Below are 21,852 nucleotides of genomic sequence, written 5' to 3' on the forward strand. Positions count from 1 at the left end.
TTGTTTTTCATTTCTCCTCAGCTTCTTTTTATAACTTACCTAGAATATTTTTCATTATGACTACTTCAAATCCCTTTCTTCTTGATTCTACTCTCAATTCTCACCCATAGGTTTCTGGACTACTGAGAATGGAGAGGCCATCAGACATACATTGTTTGTTCTGTGTTGCCTCTGATATGATACAACTAGAACTAGTAATTAGAAGGGACTTCGATTATTAGTTGAAGATAAGAAAACACTAAAATTTGTGCTATTCAAAAATGCAACAGGCCATCCCAGAAGGCAGTGAATTTCCATCACTAAAGATTTTTAAACTAGGTATCTTATTATAGATTCATGTATTAAATTAAAGCATTGATTATATGGAACTCTTTAAGATCCTTGCCAATCATGAAATTATATGTGCCTTCCTGTATTATACGGGAATTATATGCTTATGAATCCATCTTCTACATTAGACAGTGCACCTTGTGGGCAGGGCTGAGTCTTTATGTTCATCTCTATATCCTTAATACTGAGTATGATACCTGGAATGTAGTTGGTACTTATAAGTGATGTAATTGGTGCTGTATAACAAACTGCCCCAAATAAGCTACTAGTACTTGTTTGAATAATGACCTTTATATTGATGCAAAACAAAGCTTAAATAGAAAAAGTAAGACAAAGAAACATTATGAAACATACACTGTTTTGTTTTCTTTTAACTTACTCTATTAAAAGTGGACATAGGATCTGATAGATCCTAGATCACCCACTCCCATTTTTAGCAGGGTGGTGCAGTTTGGTTTTGTTTTTAGTTTTTAAGTTACTTTTCCATCCACTCAATAGTTTTTAAATCTCATTTTATGTGAGGCTCTTTAGGAATTACAAAATGGTTTAAGACATGGTCTGCCTTTCAAGGAGCTTTCAGGGTAACCTGCGTAATAAAGAACACTTCTAAAAAGAACTATGATCACATAGACATATAATAAGGACCATAAGAGTTTTCACTCTCACAGTGCCTAAGTCAGTGCCTTACACAAAGCACGTGTGCAATTTGATATGAATCAAGAATGCTCTTTGGATTTAGTCCTCCAGTTTGCAGCTTGACTAGAGTGTCTTTGGCATCCAAACATAGGCAGGCCATATCAGTGTTTCTTAAACTTAAATATACATATGACTAACTTAGGCATCTTATTAAAATGCAGATTCTGATTCGGTAGGTCTGGGGTCAGGCCTAAGAATCTGAATTTCTGTAAAAAAGCTCCTAGGTGATGCTAATGCTGATGGCAAGCAGGACCACACTTTTAGTAGTTCTCTATTGCTGCAAAAAAACTATCTATTGCTGCTCCAAATCTCAGTGGATTAAAGCAATAGTATTGTGGGTCAGGAATTCAGACAGGGCTTGGCTAGGTGATTCTTGTGCTCCACATGGTGTTAACTGGGGTCATTCAATGCTGTAGGGCCGGAAGCCGGGCTTGGCTGAGAGGTTCAAGATGGCCTCACTACATGTTGGTTACCTTGGGTAGGGATGGTTAGAAGGCTGAGCCAGCTGGCACTCCCTCCCTCTCTACGTAATCTAAGGACTTCTTCCTATGGTCTCTCCAGCAGGGTAATCATCAGACTTCTTAAATGGTGACTCAGGCCTTCAAATACTAGGTCTGGAACTGGCACCACATCACTTCTATCATACGCAATTGGGCAAAGCACTCACAGGCAGCCCATATTCAAGAGAAGGGGAAATAGACCTCACCATAGATAAGAGTGCTGCAAAATTGTGAACACTTTTAATGGCTATCTTTAATGGACACTGCAGGTGTCCAAGGGCTATACAGAAATTACAGAGATGAATAGCGTAGAAGTTAGTCAAGGTTGGGTAGGATAAGATTTGGGTAAAAAGCTGAAATAGGGCCTTTAAGATATCAAGAGAAACCTTAACTACATCTATTTCTTTTTAAAAGAGTCCTAATATATTATGAAAAGCAGGTTAATAAATGGAAAATGCTGGTAAAATTGTGTTATATTTAAATTTTTTACAGTTAAAAAATGTGTTTACATAGCATACTTAAAAATACAATGATAGACTATACCATGACTAATACTTCCTCCATCTGAGATTCTGATATAACTGATAGGAGTGGGGCCTTGGCATTACTATTTTTAAAAAATCCCTGATAAATTATTTTTCACAGCTAGGATTGTGAACCACTGGCTTAGATAATCCTCAAACTGAAATTGGACAGATTGGCCCTTCTTGAAATATTTAGCGCTATTTTTAATAAAGATTGCATTAATTTCCGATTCAAATATGTGAAATAAACGTGTTCTCCTGGCATTTTCTAACTTTCAAACTAAAAGAAGTCAAGTTTTTAAGGCTTAAATTTTTAGTCAACTCCTAAAGATATGTTGTGACAAATTCATTTGTGATAAAATTGGCCTCCTGTTTCCAGGCCTATTTGTATAGTGCTAAAGATGGTGTGTTCACATCTGAAAGAGTAGTTGTTGGGCAACAGTTAGTAAATATTCCCCGAGAGCAGAGCATGAGATGAAGTGTTGACTTTTTCACTAGAGGCTCAGCCAGTGGTTGGAAACTAAGCTACACACCGAAGTCAGGCTCCAAATCGGTAGGCGCTAAATCAAATTCACCCAAGACTGTGTTCTAGGTACCCTGTAGCTAGCCATCTTCTGTAGTAGCAGGTCAGAAGAAATGTAGCAGAAAAGTTTTCCGCTTTTTTCAAATTAGAGTGCCCTTTCAAGGAAGCTTATAACAGATTACCACATGACAGAGACTCAGTGATTCAGTGAGGATTCTGATTTAGAAAGATAAAGAAATAATGTGGATAACCTTTATATCCACAGTCCTTCTGGTTCTTCTCCTCCTCCTTGGCAACCACTTTGTCTGCCTGCAAGATCATTAAGACTTATTGACTAGATGGCCCTCCTTAATTTATTATTTACTTCATCTCAACTCATAATTATAAGCAATAGGGGCATCCACATACAGAAGGCTGAGTTAGTGTCAGTTCTCCTTTCCCTGGGAAACTTCTGGATAACCCATAGTTTCCCATATTATTCAATTATCACCTTCATGATTCTGGCTATGTGCTATGTATATATTACTAATACCATTATATAGTTAATTTTTAAATACCTACTATAGTCGACTCACTTTTAAAAGATTTAGTTTTATTCCTAAGCGGTGGTAGCCATGAAATAATAGGATTATTTGCTGGATTTGTGTATTTCTTATACACATTAAAAGAAATCCGTTGGTATTAGTATTTTTTTATGTTCATCCACGTACATGAGATACACTTTGGGAAACACTAGGATAATCCATTATCTTGCAAACAACACCTAAATTAATATTCTTTCATGTACAAGTGATAGAACACCCAATTCAAGTTTCATGGCAAAAAAATGGAATATGTAGGCCCAATAAGCAGAGGATAAATTGGCTTCAGGTGTAGCTTGATTCTGCTCTCAAATCTCGTCCCTTTGTCTTGATGCATCTCTCAGTTTATCTCCTGTGAGATAGCTTTATTTTGAGGCCTGATGTGTTCTCAGCTCTACCCCTACATTCTTACGCTCATATCATTATGCCATTCAAGTAGGTGGAAGAAAAAGCTCAGCATTCTCATACACTGAATAAAAACCCCAGAATTGAGTTTCAGTGGTCTTCATTAGCTTGAAGTAGATAATATGCCCTGACCTGAAGAAATTGTTGTGTCCAGGCCAGTGGACTGCATTGGCTGGTGTGACTCTATCCTGTGGAGGAGTAGAGTCCATTTTCTTATAAGCATCTGGGCTGAAAGTAGGGGTGAGTGATAACGAGGTTATTCTTTTTTTCCACAAAAACAAGAAATAGATGCCTTTAGGCAAAACCTATAAATATTCACCACAAAATTATTGTATTCTCTTTGTCTTGATAATTATGTATTATATATATACTGTTCTTACTTACACATAATCTTTTGTATCCATCCTCCCCTCTTTTCCAGTTATATAAGAATGCATGTTTATATTTTGCCAAAAGTTCTACACTTGATAGAAAAACATAGAACTTTATGTAACTTTGTAAAGCTTGCAAAGGGATTAGAGAACATAATATCCTTGAAGTTAAAACCTAAAGAAGGAAATCAAAGAAAGGCTAGGTTGTATTAGATAATTGGTTCATCCATCTGTCTATAACAAATATTTGAATTTTCTTTTATGGATCTCAACATATTTAATTTCAGCTTAGTAGTGCTCTAATAACTTTAGTTATTAACGAATAATATATTATTATGCTTTTACATAGATAATTTCATTGGAACCTCACATTTTTACAAGGTAGTTATTATACTAATTTTTATTGGTGAGAAAAACTGAAGGCTTAGAAAGGTTAATTAATGTACAGTTAGTAATTTACACAGCAAGTAAGTGGCAGAGATCAGATGTAAACTCAGGCCTGCCAACTCCAATAGCCAAGCACATATGAATGGAAATGCAACTATGAAGATAATAGGATTATGTTGCCAACCCATACTCTGATTTGTTTAAAGCTATTCCCTATAGATCAGAAGCAACCCACTTGAAATCAAGTCTGAATTTTCCATCCATTAATTGTTAGCTTTTTGACCCTAGCATTTTGCAAAATAACCAGTAGGTTCAATCAACTTATCTGTTGGAAGAATGAATCAAAATAGCTGACATTGTTTATAGAGAATTGGAATTCGAATGACGGAAATTTTAATTTTTCAAGTATTTGTGTTTAAAAAAACCCATCTGATAAAAAGCAAGGCACTTCCTAATTTTTACCTAAAACAGTGAAAGTTGGATCACACTGTTATCTTACAGTGAGAAAATTCTTGCAGCAATTAAACTCTACATAGTGTATGTGTGCAAGACGTTTAATGCTGAGATGAGAGGTCTCACCATTACTGAAACAGAACTGAAAATGGATGATAATAGAGGTGGCATATCACATATGGCATAGATAATACTGGGCAGAGTCCAAGATGGGAGAGGAGAAAATTCAACCAAGTGAAAAGTTGAAGGAAGGTTTTGAAAAAAAGGTGTATCAGAAATGGTATCCGTTCTTAGTCACAGTCCTCTGAAAGTTGTTTGAAACAGTACAGGCAAAATTATGCAGAAATTTAGCACTGTGTTAGAGCTTTGTTTCTTAATTCTCTGTGTATCTTAAGGAGTAGGCTATTTTTTAGTAACTTTGTTTTAATATAGAATAAATATAAAGTGGTTTTTGAAGCCTTTTTAGTTAGTTTGATGTTGTGCTGAGCTATTGGGGTAGATAGTGAAGATGACTTTTTAGCTGAAATTGTTCTCCCTCAGGCATTATAAAAAGACAGCGGAATACATTTGAAGAAATATCATCTGAATTTAGCTATTTAAAGAAGAAGGAAATAAAAAGATCCTAGGAGAAAGCATTTTTAACTTTTGCTCTTCTTAAGAATTTTACTTTTAAATGTACAGCCTTAATCATGACAATTTAGATTCTGAAGACTCTTGTCAAAAGAAGCTATGTTGCCAAGTATTTTAAATGCTGTTATTGACTATATTTTTCTGGACTTAATAAACCTATGTTCGATTTTATTTTATTTTTGTAGAAATCACTGAGTCATTTGATTATTTTTCTATTCTTTTTTAATGGTATTATTACATTTTTGGAACATTACTCTTCTTAAGGGTTATTAAGTTGTACCAATAATATTTTACTATACATCATAGTTGCATTAATAGGGAGTATGTTTTAACTCTGGAATTCTAATCGAATGAACACCAATTTGATTACAGATAAGATGAACCAATGTAGTACTTCCATCTATATGGTTTTCACAAGTAAAAGTCTTTTCTTGCTTATAGGTTGATCAGATTATTCTAAGATACATGAAATATACTTTTTTAGTCCTTTTTTTTTTTTTTCGATGGAGTCTTACTCTTTTGCCCAGGCTGGAGTGCAGCGGCGCGATCTTGGCTCACTGCAACCTCCGCCTCCCGGGTTGAAGCAATTTTCCTGCCTCAGCCTCCAGAGTAACTGGGATTACAGGCACCTGCCACCATGCCCAGCTAATTTTTGTATTTTTAGTACAGACGGGGTTTCACCATGTTGGCCAGGCTGGCCTCCAACTCCTGATCTCAAGTGATCCGTCTGCTTCAGCCTCCCAAAGTGCTGGGATTACAGGTGTGAGCCACCATGCCCAGCCACCTTCTTTCTTTACATGGGCTAAAATAGTAATCCATTAGAAAGTGCAAACCTAGATAGATAGCATACATCAAGTAATTTAAAACTGGTTGAATTATATATAATTATGTAATTTCCATTAAATATAGATTCCAGTTTTGAAGATTTCATTTCAGCATCTTAGATGATCTTTGAACAAGGGGTTCAGGCTACAAAAAGAGATCTTGAGAAATTGCACATGATTGCTGTCACTATTTATAAAATGTTCCATTTTTCTTTTCTCTTATAAAGACTCTGAGATCTGTGAAATCTCTATAATTCCTAAAAATTTTCTTCCTCTTTAGAGTGAGCATACTTTGCCTTGCAGATTTCTAGAGAAAATTAGATTAAAGTGATTTAATATTCATCTTTAACACATTTAGAAAGGTTTTTTTTTTTGGATGCTAAGCTGTCTAATTTCTTAAATACACAATAGGTACATTTCATCTGGCTAGGTTTGTTTTACCCACAGGTATTGAAAATGTTGAACCTCCAGTTACCAGATTACCTTCTCATTGTGTTATCTTCTATATTATAAATCTTCATTTTGTACCCTAATAATATTTCTTTTTTTCAGATATATGGAGGATTATAATTAGAATATTAGGGACTAGATAGCATTTATAAAGTCAAAAACCACAAAAGAAATGGAGTTAACTTGAAATAGAAATTAATTGAGTTAAACATAAAGAAGAAGTTTTTGGTACTCATAGCATGTGATTCTTCTGTAAATGTTGATGAAGATACTAATTAAAAAATTATTTAGGGAGTCATAGCTTCAAAATTAAAGAAAATATTAAGTAGGAAAAATTTGCATTGTTATAGTTTCATTTACCTTAATAAATTTCTTTTTTTTTCTGTAGGTTATGACTTTTGTTCTGAAAGGCGTAACTGCATGGAGAATTCCGTCTGCAGAAATCTGAATGACAGGGCTGTTTGTAGCTGTCGAGATGGTTTTAGGGCTCTTCGAGAGGATAATGCCTACTGTGAAGGTAATCCTTGTAATGATGTGTAGCTCAGCTGTATAAATTTTCTAGGATTACTGCATGCAAAATTTATTAATTTCCCAGGTTGTCAAGTTGATGGGCCCATTAAAAGCAGTGAATTTAATTTGAAGTATATTAATCAGCTAAAAATAATTATCTTTCAAATTAAAGTTTTTCAGCTATCTGCTATATGTCACACTAATAAGTTAATATGGCTGGTTTCTTGAATTAGAACAATTCTTCCACTGTGAAATTGCCCTCTTTTTTTTCATAATTAGATATTCAGATAGCTCACATATTGACATGATTACTGTGGCTTGCAGTTAGAATCGTAGTCAGATTTTTCCAGACAGTGTTGTGTAACAAAGGCAATCACTTAACAGGAAGACAAAGTGCCTACTGCTACTTCTGTTTGCTACTATAAGTAATCTAAGTGGTTGTATTCATGCTCTGTAGTATTTAGTAAATAGCTCCAGTGGAGTAAATCATTTTCTAGTTAATTTTTAAAAATCTTAACGAATATCCAAGATAGTTTATTCTCTCATGGAAACTGTCCACATACAGTGAGTGGACTCTTGGCATTTGCAAATGCTCTGGCTTTGACTCTTCCTGACAAAGTCCATGAGATGTGGTAATTTATGATTTCCCTGAGGTATGGATTTGAATCATTCCTGTTAATTGTGTAACTAGCTAATGAGTTCTACAAATAAGAACATTGATTTAGAGGTGTTTGGACATTCAGAGAAAGTTTTGGAGAGTTCTAAACTTACCCACTCCACATGAAAAGCATATGTCATAGATCTGTGGAGATGGAAAACCTCAGGTATAAACACACAGCTTCTGTTTAGCTGCAGGATGATTTGTTGGCTCTTGGGAAACCAACTTCTGTTGTTTCCCTTAGCTTTAAATAGTTTTTTCTTTTTCTTAAAAATCCTTATTCATTTTTTAAATTGAACTTTGGATTAAAATATTTCTTTAAATGCTACTGATTCAGTCCTAAAGGGATCATTCCAGTTTTGCAGAAGAAAAGAAATATGGCTTCCCTTCCCCATTCATAATGCAGATTTATTTAAAATTCCTCATCTTAAAAGATTTTTCATAAAAATGGATTTTTACCCTTACATAACATAGAGGTAAACTTTCTTAGGAAACTAATGTATTTTGATTATAATATTTGAGATTTCTAACATGTAACAAGCCCCTCTGGTAGTTTATATGTATAACATGAAACTACATGATACAAATTCATGTGATACTTTGTTTTGAATTTTACTTATATGATTATTGCTTTTTTAAAAATTTTGAGCTGCTTTTGATGCTACTAAGTATATTCGATCATGTAATAAATATTTAGTAAGCACCTACTGCATCCTGAACACTTTTCTAGGCTTGGTGTAAAGTGGAGTAAATGATGGACAAGACTTAAGAATTTCCCGTGCTCAGGAGCTTTACATTCTGGGAGCTAAGACAGAATTAGTGGGTGACTATAGAACTAGAGAAGACAATTTCGGGTAGTAAAAATTAATAGGAAGAAAATGAAACAGGATGATGTGCTAGAGATTGGCTGGGGATTTATTCAGAGTGGTCAACCTCTGGGACAGGGAGTGAGGGGAGAGTGGTGGTAACCTGAGACTTGATGATAAGAAAGGAAACAGCCATGTAATAATCTTGGATAGAACACTTCAACCAGAAGAATAAAAAGTGGAAAGTCTCTAAGTGGGAATGAGCTTAGAATGCTCTAGGAACAAAATGAAGGAAAACGTAGTGGAGCGGACAAAAGAAGGAAATCCTGTTGGAGAATTAGGCAGGGGCCAGGTAATGTAGGAAAGTTTGCAAGGATTTCAGAGTTGCATCAAGGAGGAGAGTGATATGCTCAGCCTTGTATTGAAAAGGATAGTTCTGGCTCCAGTGTGATAGATGAACTATTGTGTTGGGAGTGGTGGGGAGCTGTGGAAATTGGAGATGAGTTGGAAGGCTATTGCAGTAGTCCAGGTAAAGATGTTGATGGCCTGGATAAGGAAAGTTATAGGAAGTGAAGAGGAGTAAGGTATATTCATAGTACGTTTTGAAAGTAGAGCCAAAAATACTTGCAGTTAGTTTATTGTGGTGTAGAATTGATCAAAAGGAGCCAAGATTTGGAATCTGAGCAACACATGGATGGCATTGAGACAGGAAAGAAGTTATGGAAAGGGGCCAGAGATTTAGATTACCTTACTTGTTTAATGCAACTTACTGAAAATTGGCCTAATCATAAAGACCAAGTCACTCAGTTTTTATCTGGAAGTGTTCTGGATAAAATCTGTGGCACAGGTTGGCAGCTGTTTTCATCTTGAATGCACTATACAATGACAGATATTTTACAACTTTATACTAATTGTCATTTAAATATATAATCTTCAAAACATAAGAAACTGATGGAAAAATTTGTTGAACATATTGATATCATCAAATTCAAGATATCTTGAATTTTTTTATATATAAGGACTTCTAATATATCTTTTGTTATTTATTCCAAATAACAATATTATTCAGGATTTGAATAATTCTTATCAAATATGGCTTTCCTTTTGATTATGGCATGGTTGCTAACTTTGAGGATGTTTTGACTTCTTAGAAGGAACACCTTTTTAAACATTTTTAATGCAATTTTGCATGGTATATATTTGGTCCTTAAATAAATTACACTTGTGATTATACATAAAAATAAGCAAGCCGTTGTTTGCAAATAACATACAATTTTATTTACTAAATCTGTGGGGTTGCTTAATGATATGACTGTAATTGAGACTATTGATTTTTACTAATAGTTTTCCTGATGATGGTTATCATAACACTGGTAACTACTGGAGTTCATTCACTCATTTGATAAATATTTATTGGGTACTTACTTTGTGCAAGGTTAGAGATAAGGATAAAGCAGTAAATTAGATATACATGACTAATATTCTGTCAGGCGAGAAAGATAATTAACATGCCATTTCATTACACCAAAGAACATTTCATTGCAAATGTGGCAACTATTCTAAAAGAGAAATAGGTTAATAGGGCATATGATCTGGGTGGTGGGGTTAGGGAAAATTTTGCTTGAACAAGAAGAGTTTTATTCTGGAATCTGAAGGGTAAGTAAAAGTCAGGGAATCATAGAAGGAAGAGTAGAAAAGAAGAGAATTTCTTACATGGGTAAATCAGCATATCTAAGGGCCTTCAGGTAGAAAGAAGGACTTTTTAAGAACCAAAGGAAGGCCAGTAGCAGAGAGCACAGGAGAGGTGCCCAGTGAGACTGATGATGAGAAGCAGGATCTTGAAGGTCACACTAAAGATTAAGAGTTTCATGTTAAGAACAAGGGACAGCTAATTAAAGATTTTAAGCTGAGAAGTTTCGTGATCACACTTGTGTTTTAAACATATCACTCCAGCTGTAGGATGAACAGGAGAAAGGCTGGATGCAGGGAAACCAATGGACGAAAGCCAGTGAGGGCTTGTCTTAAAAATGTAAGTGGAGATGTGGATGCATCTAAGAGCATTTGTGAGGTAAAACCAGCCAGTCTTGATTAACTGGTGGTAGTAGATGATGAGGAGAGAGGTTTAGAGGTTGATTCCCAGTTTTCTGGACTAATAAATAGGCAGATGTTGGTGCTGCTCACTTAGGGAACAGATTGAGTGAGAAAATCATGATGGGTTTGGAGTGCCTATGGGACATCTAAGGTGAGTAACTAGTTGAATATACTTCAATTTGGCATTAAGGGAAGTTTAAGTTAGACAGAAAATTTGGAATTCTTTGGCATCTAAATGTTAGTTGAGGAGACGGAAGGGATTGTCTAGAGAGTTTTGAGCAACATTTGAGCATTTTATAGAAAAGATTATTTGGTGATGGCGATAGCAAAGTCATGGCTGAAACGTAGGAGGAAAGAGAAGAGCAGGTGGTGTCACAGAAGCCAAGAGAAGAGAGAATTTTAAGAAGAAAGTAGGATGTGTCTGAGAGATCAAGAAAAATGAAGGCTGAAACCTAGGAGGAAAGAGAAGAGCAGGTGGTGTCACAGAAGCCAAGAGAAGAGAGAATTTTAAGAAGAAAGTAGGATGTGTCTGAGAGATCAAGAAAAATGAAGACTGAAAGATGTCCTTTGCGTTGAACCTCACAGATGACATTGAGGAGCAATAGTGATTTTGGTACAAAGTTGGTGATACAAGCCAGTTTGGAGTACATTGAATATTGTCTAAGGGAAAAAAATGAACCTGAAGAAAGGAGAGAGAGTTCTTCTAGGTGTTTGCCTACAAAGGGATGGAAAAAGAAAGTAGCTTAAGGGACCTGAAGCTAAAGAAGGGATTCTTCTGCCCGACCCACATTTTCTCATTTAACTTCTGTAACCTTTCTCCTTGCCCCAGTATCTCAGCCAGGCAGATGATTACTTCTTGTTCTTCAGTGAGTTTTGCAACACCTCAGATATTTATAAACATAGTATAATATTAGGATTTTATAACAGCATGGCTTGTCTAGCTTTTCCTATAAGGGATCTAGAATGTCTGGAAGTATATTGGCCTACTTTAGTGTTTTGTTAACTGCATGCTTACCACATTTCTCTTTAAAAAATTATATATTCATCGCCATCCATCCATCTCACCTCCTATAGATTTCTTACTACATTTTTAAATATTTTACCTCTCATCTGGTATTTTGTCACTACATATAAGATATAAAAGTTGTCAAAAATTATGTTGGACATCCTGTTTTTCAGACTGGTTTTTTGCTACATGTCTTCACTTGACACTGAAAATTATGGGATCTTTTGATGTTTTGACTATATCTTCTATCCTCACATTCCACTATTCAGTATTATGTTAGAGCTATCTTGGCATTCTATTTTAGATGGTGGCTTCTGGAGTCATTTTGTAAGTTTCTTTCTTCAGTGCATAATAGTTGCTGGGGATGACAGCTGTGTCAGTCCAATAGCGCATTACAATGAAGAAGTTTTTTGTGATTTCCAAACTTGTTAAAACCAGTGGCATTTTTCCTATCTAAGCCTTTGACATTATACCAAGAACAGGAAGAGTCCTGCATAAGTGAGTCATTTATATGATTGCATGTCACAAATAATTATAAAAATTGGTAATTGATGCCTTATTAATGAATTTTAAAGTAAGTTTGTGAGACATTTCTTCAAATTAACAAGAATATGGGAAATCATTTAGTATAGTCTGAGCCCACCTCCAAGTACCTAATTTCTTACTGATAGCCTAGTTTCTCTTGGATTCATTCAATCTCTTTCATTCTGATTCCTGCCTCCAGGTGTCATTTTTCACTTCATGTCACCTGTTTAGACATTCTGCCTCCTTTGTCTCTTCCTACTCCTAACCAACCAGGACCCACTCTCCAGATTAACATTCATAAAACATCATTTATTCTACTTGAGTGTTCACAGTGCCTTCTTCTTGCTCACCACATCAAGTCTGAACTTCTTTGTCCAGCTTCCAGGGCTGTATGTCACCTGGTCACATGTAGCTATTTATCCGTTAGCCCTGAGCAGGTCACCTACCATAATCATTTCTTTTGCTGATAATGATTCATCTGAGTTATGAATTGAATTATGTTACCCTCACACCCCACCTCACATTTACATTCTCATTTTAACCATGAGCATATGAGAATGTTACCTTATTTGGAAATAGGGACGTTGCAGATTTAATGTGTTAAGATGAGATAAAATCATGCTGGAGGAGGGTGAGACCCTATTCCAGTATGATCACTTTCATTATAAAAAGGAGAAATTTGGATACAGACACATAGGGAAATTACACTATGTGAACATGAAGTTATCATGTGAACATGAAGACAGAGATCAGGATGATGTGACTATAAGCCAAGGAAAACCAAAATCACTAGCAAAGCACCAGCAGCTAGGTGAGGAGCATGGAACAAGTTGTACTTCACACCCCTCAGAAGGAACCAATCCTGTCAACACCTTGAGTTTGGACTTCTAGCCTCCAAAACTGTGAGACAATAAGTTTCTGTTGTGCAAGACACCCAGTTTGTGGTACTTTATTATGGCAGTCCTAGAAAACTAATACAATCTGGCAGACATGCCTTTAGCTTTTTGGCTTAACAGTCCATGATTTAATCATTCTTACAGACTCTGCTTGATTTTTATCTTCTCTGTGAAGATTTCCTGATGAATTTATTGTGTGCATATAATTACTTTCTCATGTTCTCTTTTTATCTTATCTGACTGAACGATTAGCACTTTATATTGGCTTATATCCAGTTCAGCTGGAGTATACAACACATCCTCAAATAACGTCATTTCATTTAATGTTGTTTCATTATAATGTTGATGAGAAAAAATATATATATTCCTGACTGGGGCCACAGTCTGTGTGGAGTTTGCACATTTTCCCCATGTCTGTATGGATTTTCCCTGGATACTCCAGTTTCCTCCACACCCCAAAGCTGTGTATGGTAGACTCATTGGCGTATCCAAATGGCCCCAGTGTGAGTGACTGTGGGTGTGTGTGAGTGGTGTTATGATGGAATGACATCCTGGTCAGGGCTGGTTCCTGCCTTGTCCCCTGGGCTGCCCGGTCAGGCTCCAGCCATCACCAACCCTGAACTGAAATAAGTGGGTAAATAATTATCTTACTTGTTTTTATTAGTGGTTCTTAAATGTATGTATAGCTCACGTTTATTTCCATGTTTAATATTAGAAGTGTTTTGGTCTTTAATTAGAAGTTTGGTGATGTTTCTGTGACCAGAAATATGCTGAAAGAACTTAACCCTTATTTACAACTATTATTAGCCTATGTTAAAGTTGGTTACATTCGTTATATGCCATTTCATTTAAAGTTGCCATTTCCAAGAGCCTACCTATGTTAAGCGAGGAGGCCTTACTGTACTTTATTATATACTGTGTTATTAATTCAGACGTGTTATTTATTCATTCAGAATTCAATATATGTATCTGTGTATACTTCCCTCAACTATAAGTGCCTAGTAATCACAGCCTGTTTATTTTCCTTGAATTCTCACAAACTTCTAAAATAGAGGCAATGTAGAACCTAAGAAAGATTTGTTTACTGATAGTTTGAAATGCTTAGATATGCTGAACTGATGGGCACCATTAGGCTGACTCATCACTAAAGAATGACTCAGGGCAAGCACTGAGTTTATTGAGTTGTGTTTATATTATATATAAGAAAATCTAATCATGGTACTGACTCTTGTAGCTAAAAAGGGATTCAGTTTTAAATTGATTTCTATTGGGCTTTAAAAATTATTCTGAATAGTGCAAGAAAAGGAATTTGTTCATTCATAACATTCATTATTTATTAAATTGTATGTGCACTGATAAATAACATACACATTAAAAGGACCTCAACTATTAGAAGTTTCCCCATCTTCACAATTGCTTTTACAGAACACTCATTTTTTCCCCTAAGATTTGAATTCCACCTAAAATTTGCAAAGCAACTCACTTCAACATGAAATATCTGGTATGTATAAGGTGCGTAATAAATACCAGTTGACTCTGAAGATGGGAATCTTAGTAAACATTTGTTTACTAAGCACATGTAATGTGCCAGAGTTGGAATCCTCAAACATTAACTAATAAGTTTTTGTATTTAGACATCTTAGACATCTAGTTCAAGTATCTGTTTTTTAAACTTCATCGTTTATATCAATAAAAACACTGATTTCTCCCACCTCATTCCTGTCTTTGTAATGCTATCTTTTGGCCAATGATGCCTCTTCTACCCTCTTTCTTGTTCTGCATTTCAGGGAATTCTAGCCTATGTACAAAATAATGTGAGCAAAACTATGGTTCTTTGGAGGCATTTAAAATGCTTTTCACTTATCATGGGTTTCTGTTTGTTTTTGAGGCAGGGTCTCACTCTGTTGCCTAGGCTGGAGTGCAGTGGTGCAATCATGCCTCACTGCAGCCTCAGCCTCTTGCGCTCAAGCAATCCCCCCACCTCAGCCTCCCAAGTAGCTGGGCCTACAGGCATGCACCACCATGCCTGGCTAATTTATTTTTATTTTTTTATTTTTAAATTTTTTTGGAGAGACATGGTTTCACTGTGTTGCCTAGGCTGGTCATATATATGATCTTATTTCCTCCAACAGTCCTGTGATGATGAAAGCTTTATTGTAATCTATTTTGACTCCTTCAAAATCGTTTACCCAGGCAGCAAACAGTAAATTCGGGGTTCAAATTCATGTCATCTGTCTTCAAATTCTGTGGACTTTTTCTCTTTACCACTTTAATTTTTTAGAGGCAGGGTCTCACTGTGCCATCATGCCCGGCTAATGATTTTACTTTTGGTAGAGATGGGGTCTTGCTTTGTTGCCTAGGATGGTCTCAAACTCCTGGGCTCAAGTGACCATCCCACTCAGCCTTCTTAAGTGCTAGGATCACAGGCATGAGCCAGTATGCCCAGACTAATTATTGAATCTAGTTATTTTTATAAGAAAGAGTAGCATAAGATTTTTCTTTAGAAAGGCATTTTTAATCATAGTTAACTACTTTAAAAATTGAATGCTGCTGCTTCTTCTTTTTTTTTTGAGACGGAGTCTCACTCTGATTCTGTATTTCATCCAGAAAGCAGCTCATTGCCATTAGAGAAATCATGTAACCAGTCTCCTTTGCTCCAGCATTTTCTCCTTCTTTCCCTCCCTCTCTCCTTTCCTCCCTCCCTCCCCTCTTTCCTTCCTTCTTTTCTTCCTTCCTCTCTCCCTCCTCTTCCCTCCCTCCCCCTCTTTTCCTCTGCGCCTCCCTCCCTTCCTCCCTCTCTTCCTTCCTTCCTTTCTTCCTTCCTTCATTTTTTCCTTTTACCCCTTTGGTCTCCTTTCTTCTCTTTTTTTCAGCTGCTTACCATCTCACAACTAACTTGTTTAGTGATGAATTCCTGACATAACCATATTTGCATATGATTAACTGTGAGATATAGAGGAAATCTGAAAGGATTCCTTTAAGAGTAAGATGAGCGATAGCCTCACAAAGTTGCTCCAAGAGATATGAAGGGAAAGCTACAGAATGAACTCAATTCTCTGATTGCAAACCAGCACACAAGTCCCTGCTGGATCTAATGGGAGGCTTGCTAACAGCTAGGAGAAATAACCTAGAGAACTGAGCTCTATGGGATTAATTAGGGAACTTGAGCAGACACTGTCACTTTCAAAACTGTCATTAATGATGCACTCTCTGTGGTATATATTATGGTAGAATTTCTTAAATAAAAAAAAAAAAGTCTAAGGATACTGTATTAGTCAGGGTTCTCCAGAAAAACAGAACAAACAGGATGTGTGTGTGTGTGTGTGTGTGTGTGTGTGTTTGTATGTGTGTTGTATATTATATACATATGTGAGATTTATTATTATAAGGAATTGGCTCACATGATTATGGAGGTTGTCAGGTCTCAAAATCTGGAGTGGGTAAGCTGGAGACTCAGGAGAGCCAGTGGCATAGTTTCAGTCTGAGTCCAAAGGCCCGAGATTTGGAGACTCAATGATATAAGTTCCAGTCCGAGGTTAGGAGAAGACCAACGTTCTAATTCAAGGACTCAGGCAGATGAAATTTCCCTCTTACTCAGTCTTTTTGTTCTATTCAAGTCTTCAATTGATTGTATGAGGCCTGCCCACGTTAGGGAGGGATAATCTGCTTTACTCAGTCTACAGATTCTAATGTTAATTTCATCCAGAAACACCCTCACAAACACACCCAGAATAATGCTTTACCAAATGTCTGGTTACCACCTGGCCTAGTCAAGTTGTCACATAAAATTAACCATCACAGGTAAAATTTAAAAGAGAGAAAGAGAGAGAAGAGCAAAAGTATTTCTGATGTTTCCAAATGTCATGACTTGACCTTTTAATGGCTTCATCTATCCATTCAATCAAGTGGAAAAGTTGCTACATAAAACAGCTTTCAGGATTAATATGATATATGGAAACATTATTTTTAGGCTTTGAGGAACATCTGTGTAACATATTTACAATACTGAGGAAATAATGGATTTATTTTTTCATGAGAATCATTCCTTCTTCAATTAAAGAATTTTGTTATGGAAGTTCTGAAAATCCCTACTAAGTGACATAGCTAAATTTGAACTTGCATTAGCTATTCATCTGGGCTCATTCGTCATTTACTTTCTATTGTGCTTCAGCTTTCTCAGACTCAAAACAATTTCCATTCATTTCTAAACTTGAACACCATTAAGACATTCAAATAAGAGAAAAGGACATTTTAAAATTTGAAGCAAAGGTCTCCTTTGATAGGAGAGGATTTTGAAATTTATAAATCAAACCTGATAAAGATGAAACCGTTCTAAATTTCTTCTTAGGCGTGGTTTCTCATACAAAGCTAATTGAAGACACAATCAATGCTATCCATATACAGGCATACCTTGGAGATATTGCTGGTTTGTTTCCAGACCACTGCAATAAAGCTAATATTGCAATAAAGCAAGTCATATAGACTGTTTTGTCTCCCAGTGCATATAAAAGTTATATTTACACTCTACTGTAGTCTAAGTGTGCAATGTCATTATGTCTTTAAAAATGTATGTATCTTAATTTAAACATATTTTACTGCAAAAAATGCTAACAATCATCCGAGCCTTCAGAGAGTCATAATAATATTTTTGCTGATGGAGGGTCTTGCCTCGATGTTGATGGCTGCTGACTGATCAAGGAGATAGTTGCTGAAGGTTAGGATGGCTGTGGAAATTTCTTAAAATAAGATAACGATGAAATTTGTCAACTGACTCTTCCTTTCATGAGAGATTTCTCTGTAGCATGCAATGCTATTTGATAGCATCTTATCTACAGTAGAACTTTTTTCAAAATTGTAATCAGTTCTCTTAAACCCTGCTGCTGCTTTATCAACTAAATTTTTGTGATATTCTAAATTCTTGGTTGTCATTTCAACAATGCTCATAGCATCTTTACCAGGAGTAGATTTCATCTCAAGAAACTACTTTCTTTGCTTATTCATAAGAAACAATTTCTCATCTGCTCAAATTTTAACATGAGATTGCAGCAATTCAGTCACATCTTCAGGCTTCATTTCTAATTCTAGTACTCTTACTATTTCCACTACATCTGCAGCTACTCCCTCTACTGAAGTCTTGAACCACTCAAAGTCATCTATGAGGGCTGGAATCAACTTATTCCAAACTCCTGTTAGTGTAGTTATCTTGACCTCTTCCAATGAATCACAAATTTTCTTACTGTCATCTAGAATGGTGAATCTTCCCCAGAAGGTTTTCAACTTACTTTGCCCAGATTCATGAGAGAAATCACTATCTATGGCAGCTATAGTCTTAAGAAATATATTTCTTAAGTAATAAGACTAGAAAGTCTAAATGACTCCTTGATTCATGAGCTGTAGAATGGATGTAGTGTTAGCAGCCATAAAAATATTAATCTCCTAGTGCGTTGCCATCAGAGCTCTTGGGTGACTAGGTACATTGTCAATGGGCCACAATAATTTGAAAGGAATACTTCTTTATTCTGAACAGTGGACTTTAAATCTTTAGTAAAACGTGGTATAAACAGATGTGCGGCTGTCATCTAGGCTTCATTGTTCCATTTATAGAGCATAGGCAGAATAGTTTTAGCATAATTCTTAAGGGCCCTAGGGTTTTTGAAATGGTCAATGAACAATGGCTTCAACTTAACGTCACCACAACTGCGTTAGCCCCTAACAAGAGAGTCAACCTCTCCTTGGAAACTATGAAGCCAGCATTGACTTCTCTCTCTCTAGCTGTAAAAGTTCTATATGGCATTTTCTTCTAATAGAAGGTCATTTTGTCTTGATTGAAAATCTGTTGTTTAGTGTAGCTAACTTGGCCAATGGTCTTAGCTGGATCTTCTGAATAACTTGCTGCAGTTTGTACATCAGCGCTTGCTGGTTCACCTTCCTCTTTTCTGCTATAGAGATGGCTTCTTTCCTTAAACATAATGAGCCAACTTCTGCTAGCTTTAAACTTTTCTTCTGCAGCTTCATCACCTCTCTCAGCCTTCTAGAATTGAAGAGGGTTCAGGCCTTGCTCTTGATTAGGCTTTGGCTCAAGGGAATGTTGTGGTTGATTTTATCTTCCATCCATACCACTCATACTTTCTCCATGTCATCAATAAGACCATTTCACTTTCTATAATTCATGTGTTCTGTGGAGTAACACTTTTATATTCCTTCCTTTGCATTTACAACTTGGCTAACTGGCTCCAGAGGCCTAACTTTCGGCCTGTATTGACTTTCAACATGCCTTCCTCACTAAGCTTCATCATTTCTCCGTTTTGATTTACAACAAGAGACGTGCAACTCTTCTCACTTGAACACTTATTAATTGGCCTAATTTCAATATCGTTGTATCCCAGGGAATAGCGTGGACTGAGGAAAGGGGGCGAGATGGGAATGGCCAGTCAGTAGAGCCGTCAGAACACACACAGTTATCGATTAAGTTTGCCATCTTGTATGGGCACTGTTCTTAGTGCCTTAGGAGAATTCGAATAGTAAAATCAAGATCATTATTCACAGATAACCCCAACAGATGTAATAGTAATGAAAATTTTTGAAATATTATGGGAATTTCCAGAACGTGACATGGAGACATGAAACAAGCACCTGCTGTTGGAAAAATGGTGCTGGCAGACTTGGTCAATGTAGGGTTGTCACAAACCTTCAGTTCATAAAAAGCACATTATCTGTAAAAGGCAGTTGAAGTGAACTGCAATAAAACAAGGTATGCCTGTATTCTTCTTTTTAAACAGCTCCCCATAGTTGTATGACTTTCATGGTCAGCTGATTTTTCCCCCCTCAACTTAATGACTTACCTATAAAATATTCATAATTAAGTCTATTAGAGATCATGATTGCTTTGGATACTATATAGGGAAGAAATAATAAATTAAGTCATCAATTAGTGATATAGCTGTATGTTAAATAGCACTAGGAACAAGCACTTTTTTCTGAGGTGGATCTATAGGTTCTTCTTGGGAATTTGATTTTTGATTGGCTTCTATCATCAGAAATAATATAGAGACTCTTTATTCAGCATTCATTTATTCACAGTATTTGTTAAGCACACACTATGTACCATGCATATAATGGGTGTTGGTCATATAGTCATGAGCAAAACCCTCCTACTAAACCGCTGCCTTCATGGAGTTGACTTACTAGCAGAGGTGACATTCTAAAATCTCTGCCCATTTTCCAGATGCAGGAGGAAATGAGAATTGTGATTGATGTTTTTGTGCTTTGTTAAAAATAAGTAATCCTGTTTTTATACTCCTTTGGCAGTTTTTTTTTTCAAGACCTCAGTGTTTGAGGTCCAACATGTGATCCAAAGACCAGCAACATGGGCCACCATCTAGGAGCTTGTTAAAAATGCAGAATCTTATACTTTATCTCAGTCCTTCTGAATCAGAACCTGCATGTTAACAAGATCTCCAGGTGATTTCTGTGCATACAAAATTTGAAGAGAGCAGGTTTTTGGTGTAGAGTTTATTAATTTATCATCTTAATAATTTAGTGGCTATCTAATTCTTTTCAGCTATATGCTCAACTGGAGAGGAATTTTAGTGTTTATGTTCTCAGCTTATTTTCATCAGTATAAAATTTGGTTTTCTAACATTGTATCTTAGAATGTGTTTCAGGCTGCATCAAAACCACCTGAGGATCTTATGAAAAATGCACATTCCTGGACACAACCTTAATATTGCTTGAGTAGGTCAGGGTTGGGTCTTAAATTTTTACAAGCTTCCCAGGCAATTCTTATGCACATTAAAGTGGGAGAAGGACTATTTTTAGGCTAGTTTTACATTGATGTCTTTCTAAGGATGGATTTTTAAAAATTATTTTTGAGTCTTTAGTTTATGTGTTCCTGCCTAGAAAGATGAATTATTTGATCTCCGATCATATATTCCTGTGTATCAGAGTGTTTTTTGTTTTAACCAGGGTTTCTCAACCTCACACTGTTGACATTTTGTACTAGATAATTCTTTGTTCTGTGGGGCTGTTCTGTGCATTGTAGGATGTTTAGCAGCATCCCTGATCTCTACCCACTAGATGCCAGTAGTACACCTGTGCCAGCCCACATTCCTAGCTGTGACAACCAAAAATGTTTGTAGACATTGCCAAATTTACTCTGAAGAGCAAAATTGCTCTCAGTTGAGAATAATTGGTTTAAACTAAATAAAGAAAAGGAGCATGGTTGTATGTGAGTATGACTGCCACCCCAAGTATCTATTGTTACTATTTGATTCTCTTGAGGGCTTATGCCAAGGGTGAAGAGAAATTTATGTATGGGGACATAAGGGCTGCCTGGCCCTGTGGGTTGGTTTCAACACTCTATGGTGAGAGAGATATAATATGACGATGGGGAAGAGGAAAAACTCTTACATTTAGTACAGAAACAAGGCTACTGAAGAAACTATGGGCTAAAGAACAAAACAAAACTAGGTATAAAAACTTTTATTTTTTCATTTTTGAGTCTTTCTGAATATGCTTCTGAAGACTGGAGATGCTTTGTAGTAGCTAAAGCATTTTATATAATAGCTTTGTGGACGAGAGCTCCTTTCAAAGGGACAATAGGGACACAGAAATATGTACTAGCTTTGGCAGAGACTCAGAGTACATGGAAAAGGCCCAGAGAATGGCCAGGGGCAGGGTAGAGGGG

General features: G+C 36.2%; 1 protein-coding gene across 7 annotated transcripts in view; it reads left to right on the forward strand.

The window, feature by feature from the left end:
- The window catches only part of NELL2 (neural EGFL like 2), a 406,822-nt gene that overhangs the window by 204,857 nt on the left and 180,113 nt on the right, over positions 1 to 21,852 (forward strand). For all 7 annotated transcript variants that reach the window (XM_016923593.3, XM_063785724.1, XM_016923590.4 and 4 more), the window contains one exon: positions 7,063 to 7,191. In XM_016923593.3, coding sequence (XP_016779082.3) covers positions 7,063 to 7,191 — 129 coding nt within the window. The remainder of the gene's footprint in view (positions 1 to 7,062; positions 7,192 to 21,852) is intronic.

This window comes from Pan troglodytes, chromosome 10 (assembly GCF_028858775.2).
Source record: "Pan troglodytes isolate AG18354 chromosome 10, NHGRI_mPanTro3-v2.0_pri, whole genome shotgun sequence".
Lineage (NCBI taxonomy): Eukaryota > Metazoa > Chordata > Mammalia > Primates > Hominidae > Pan > Pan troglodytes.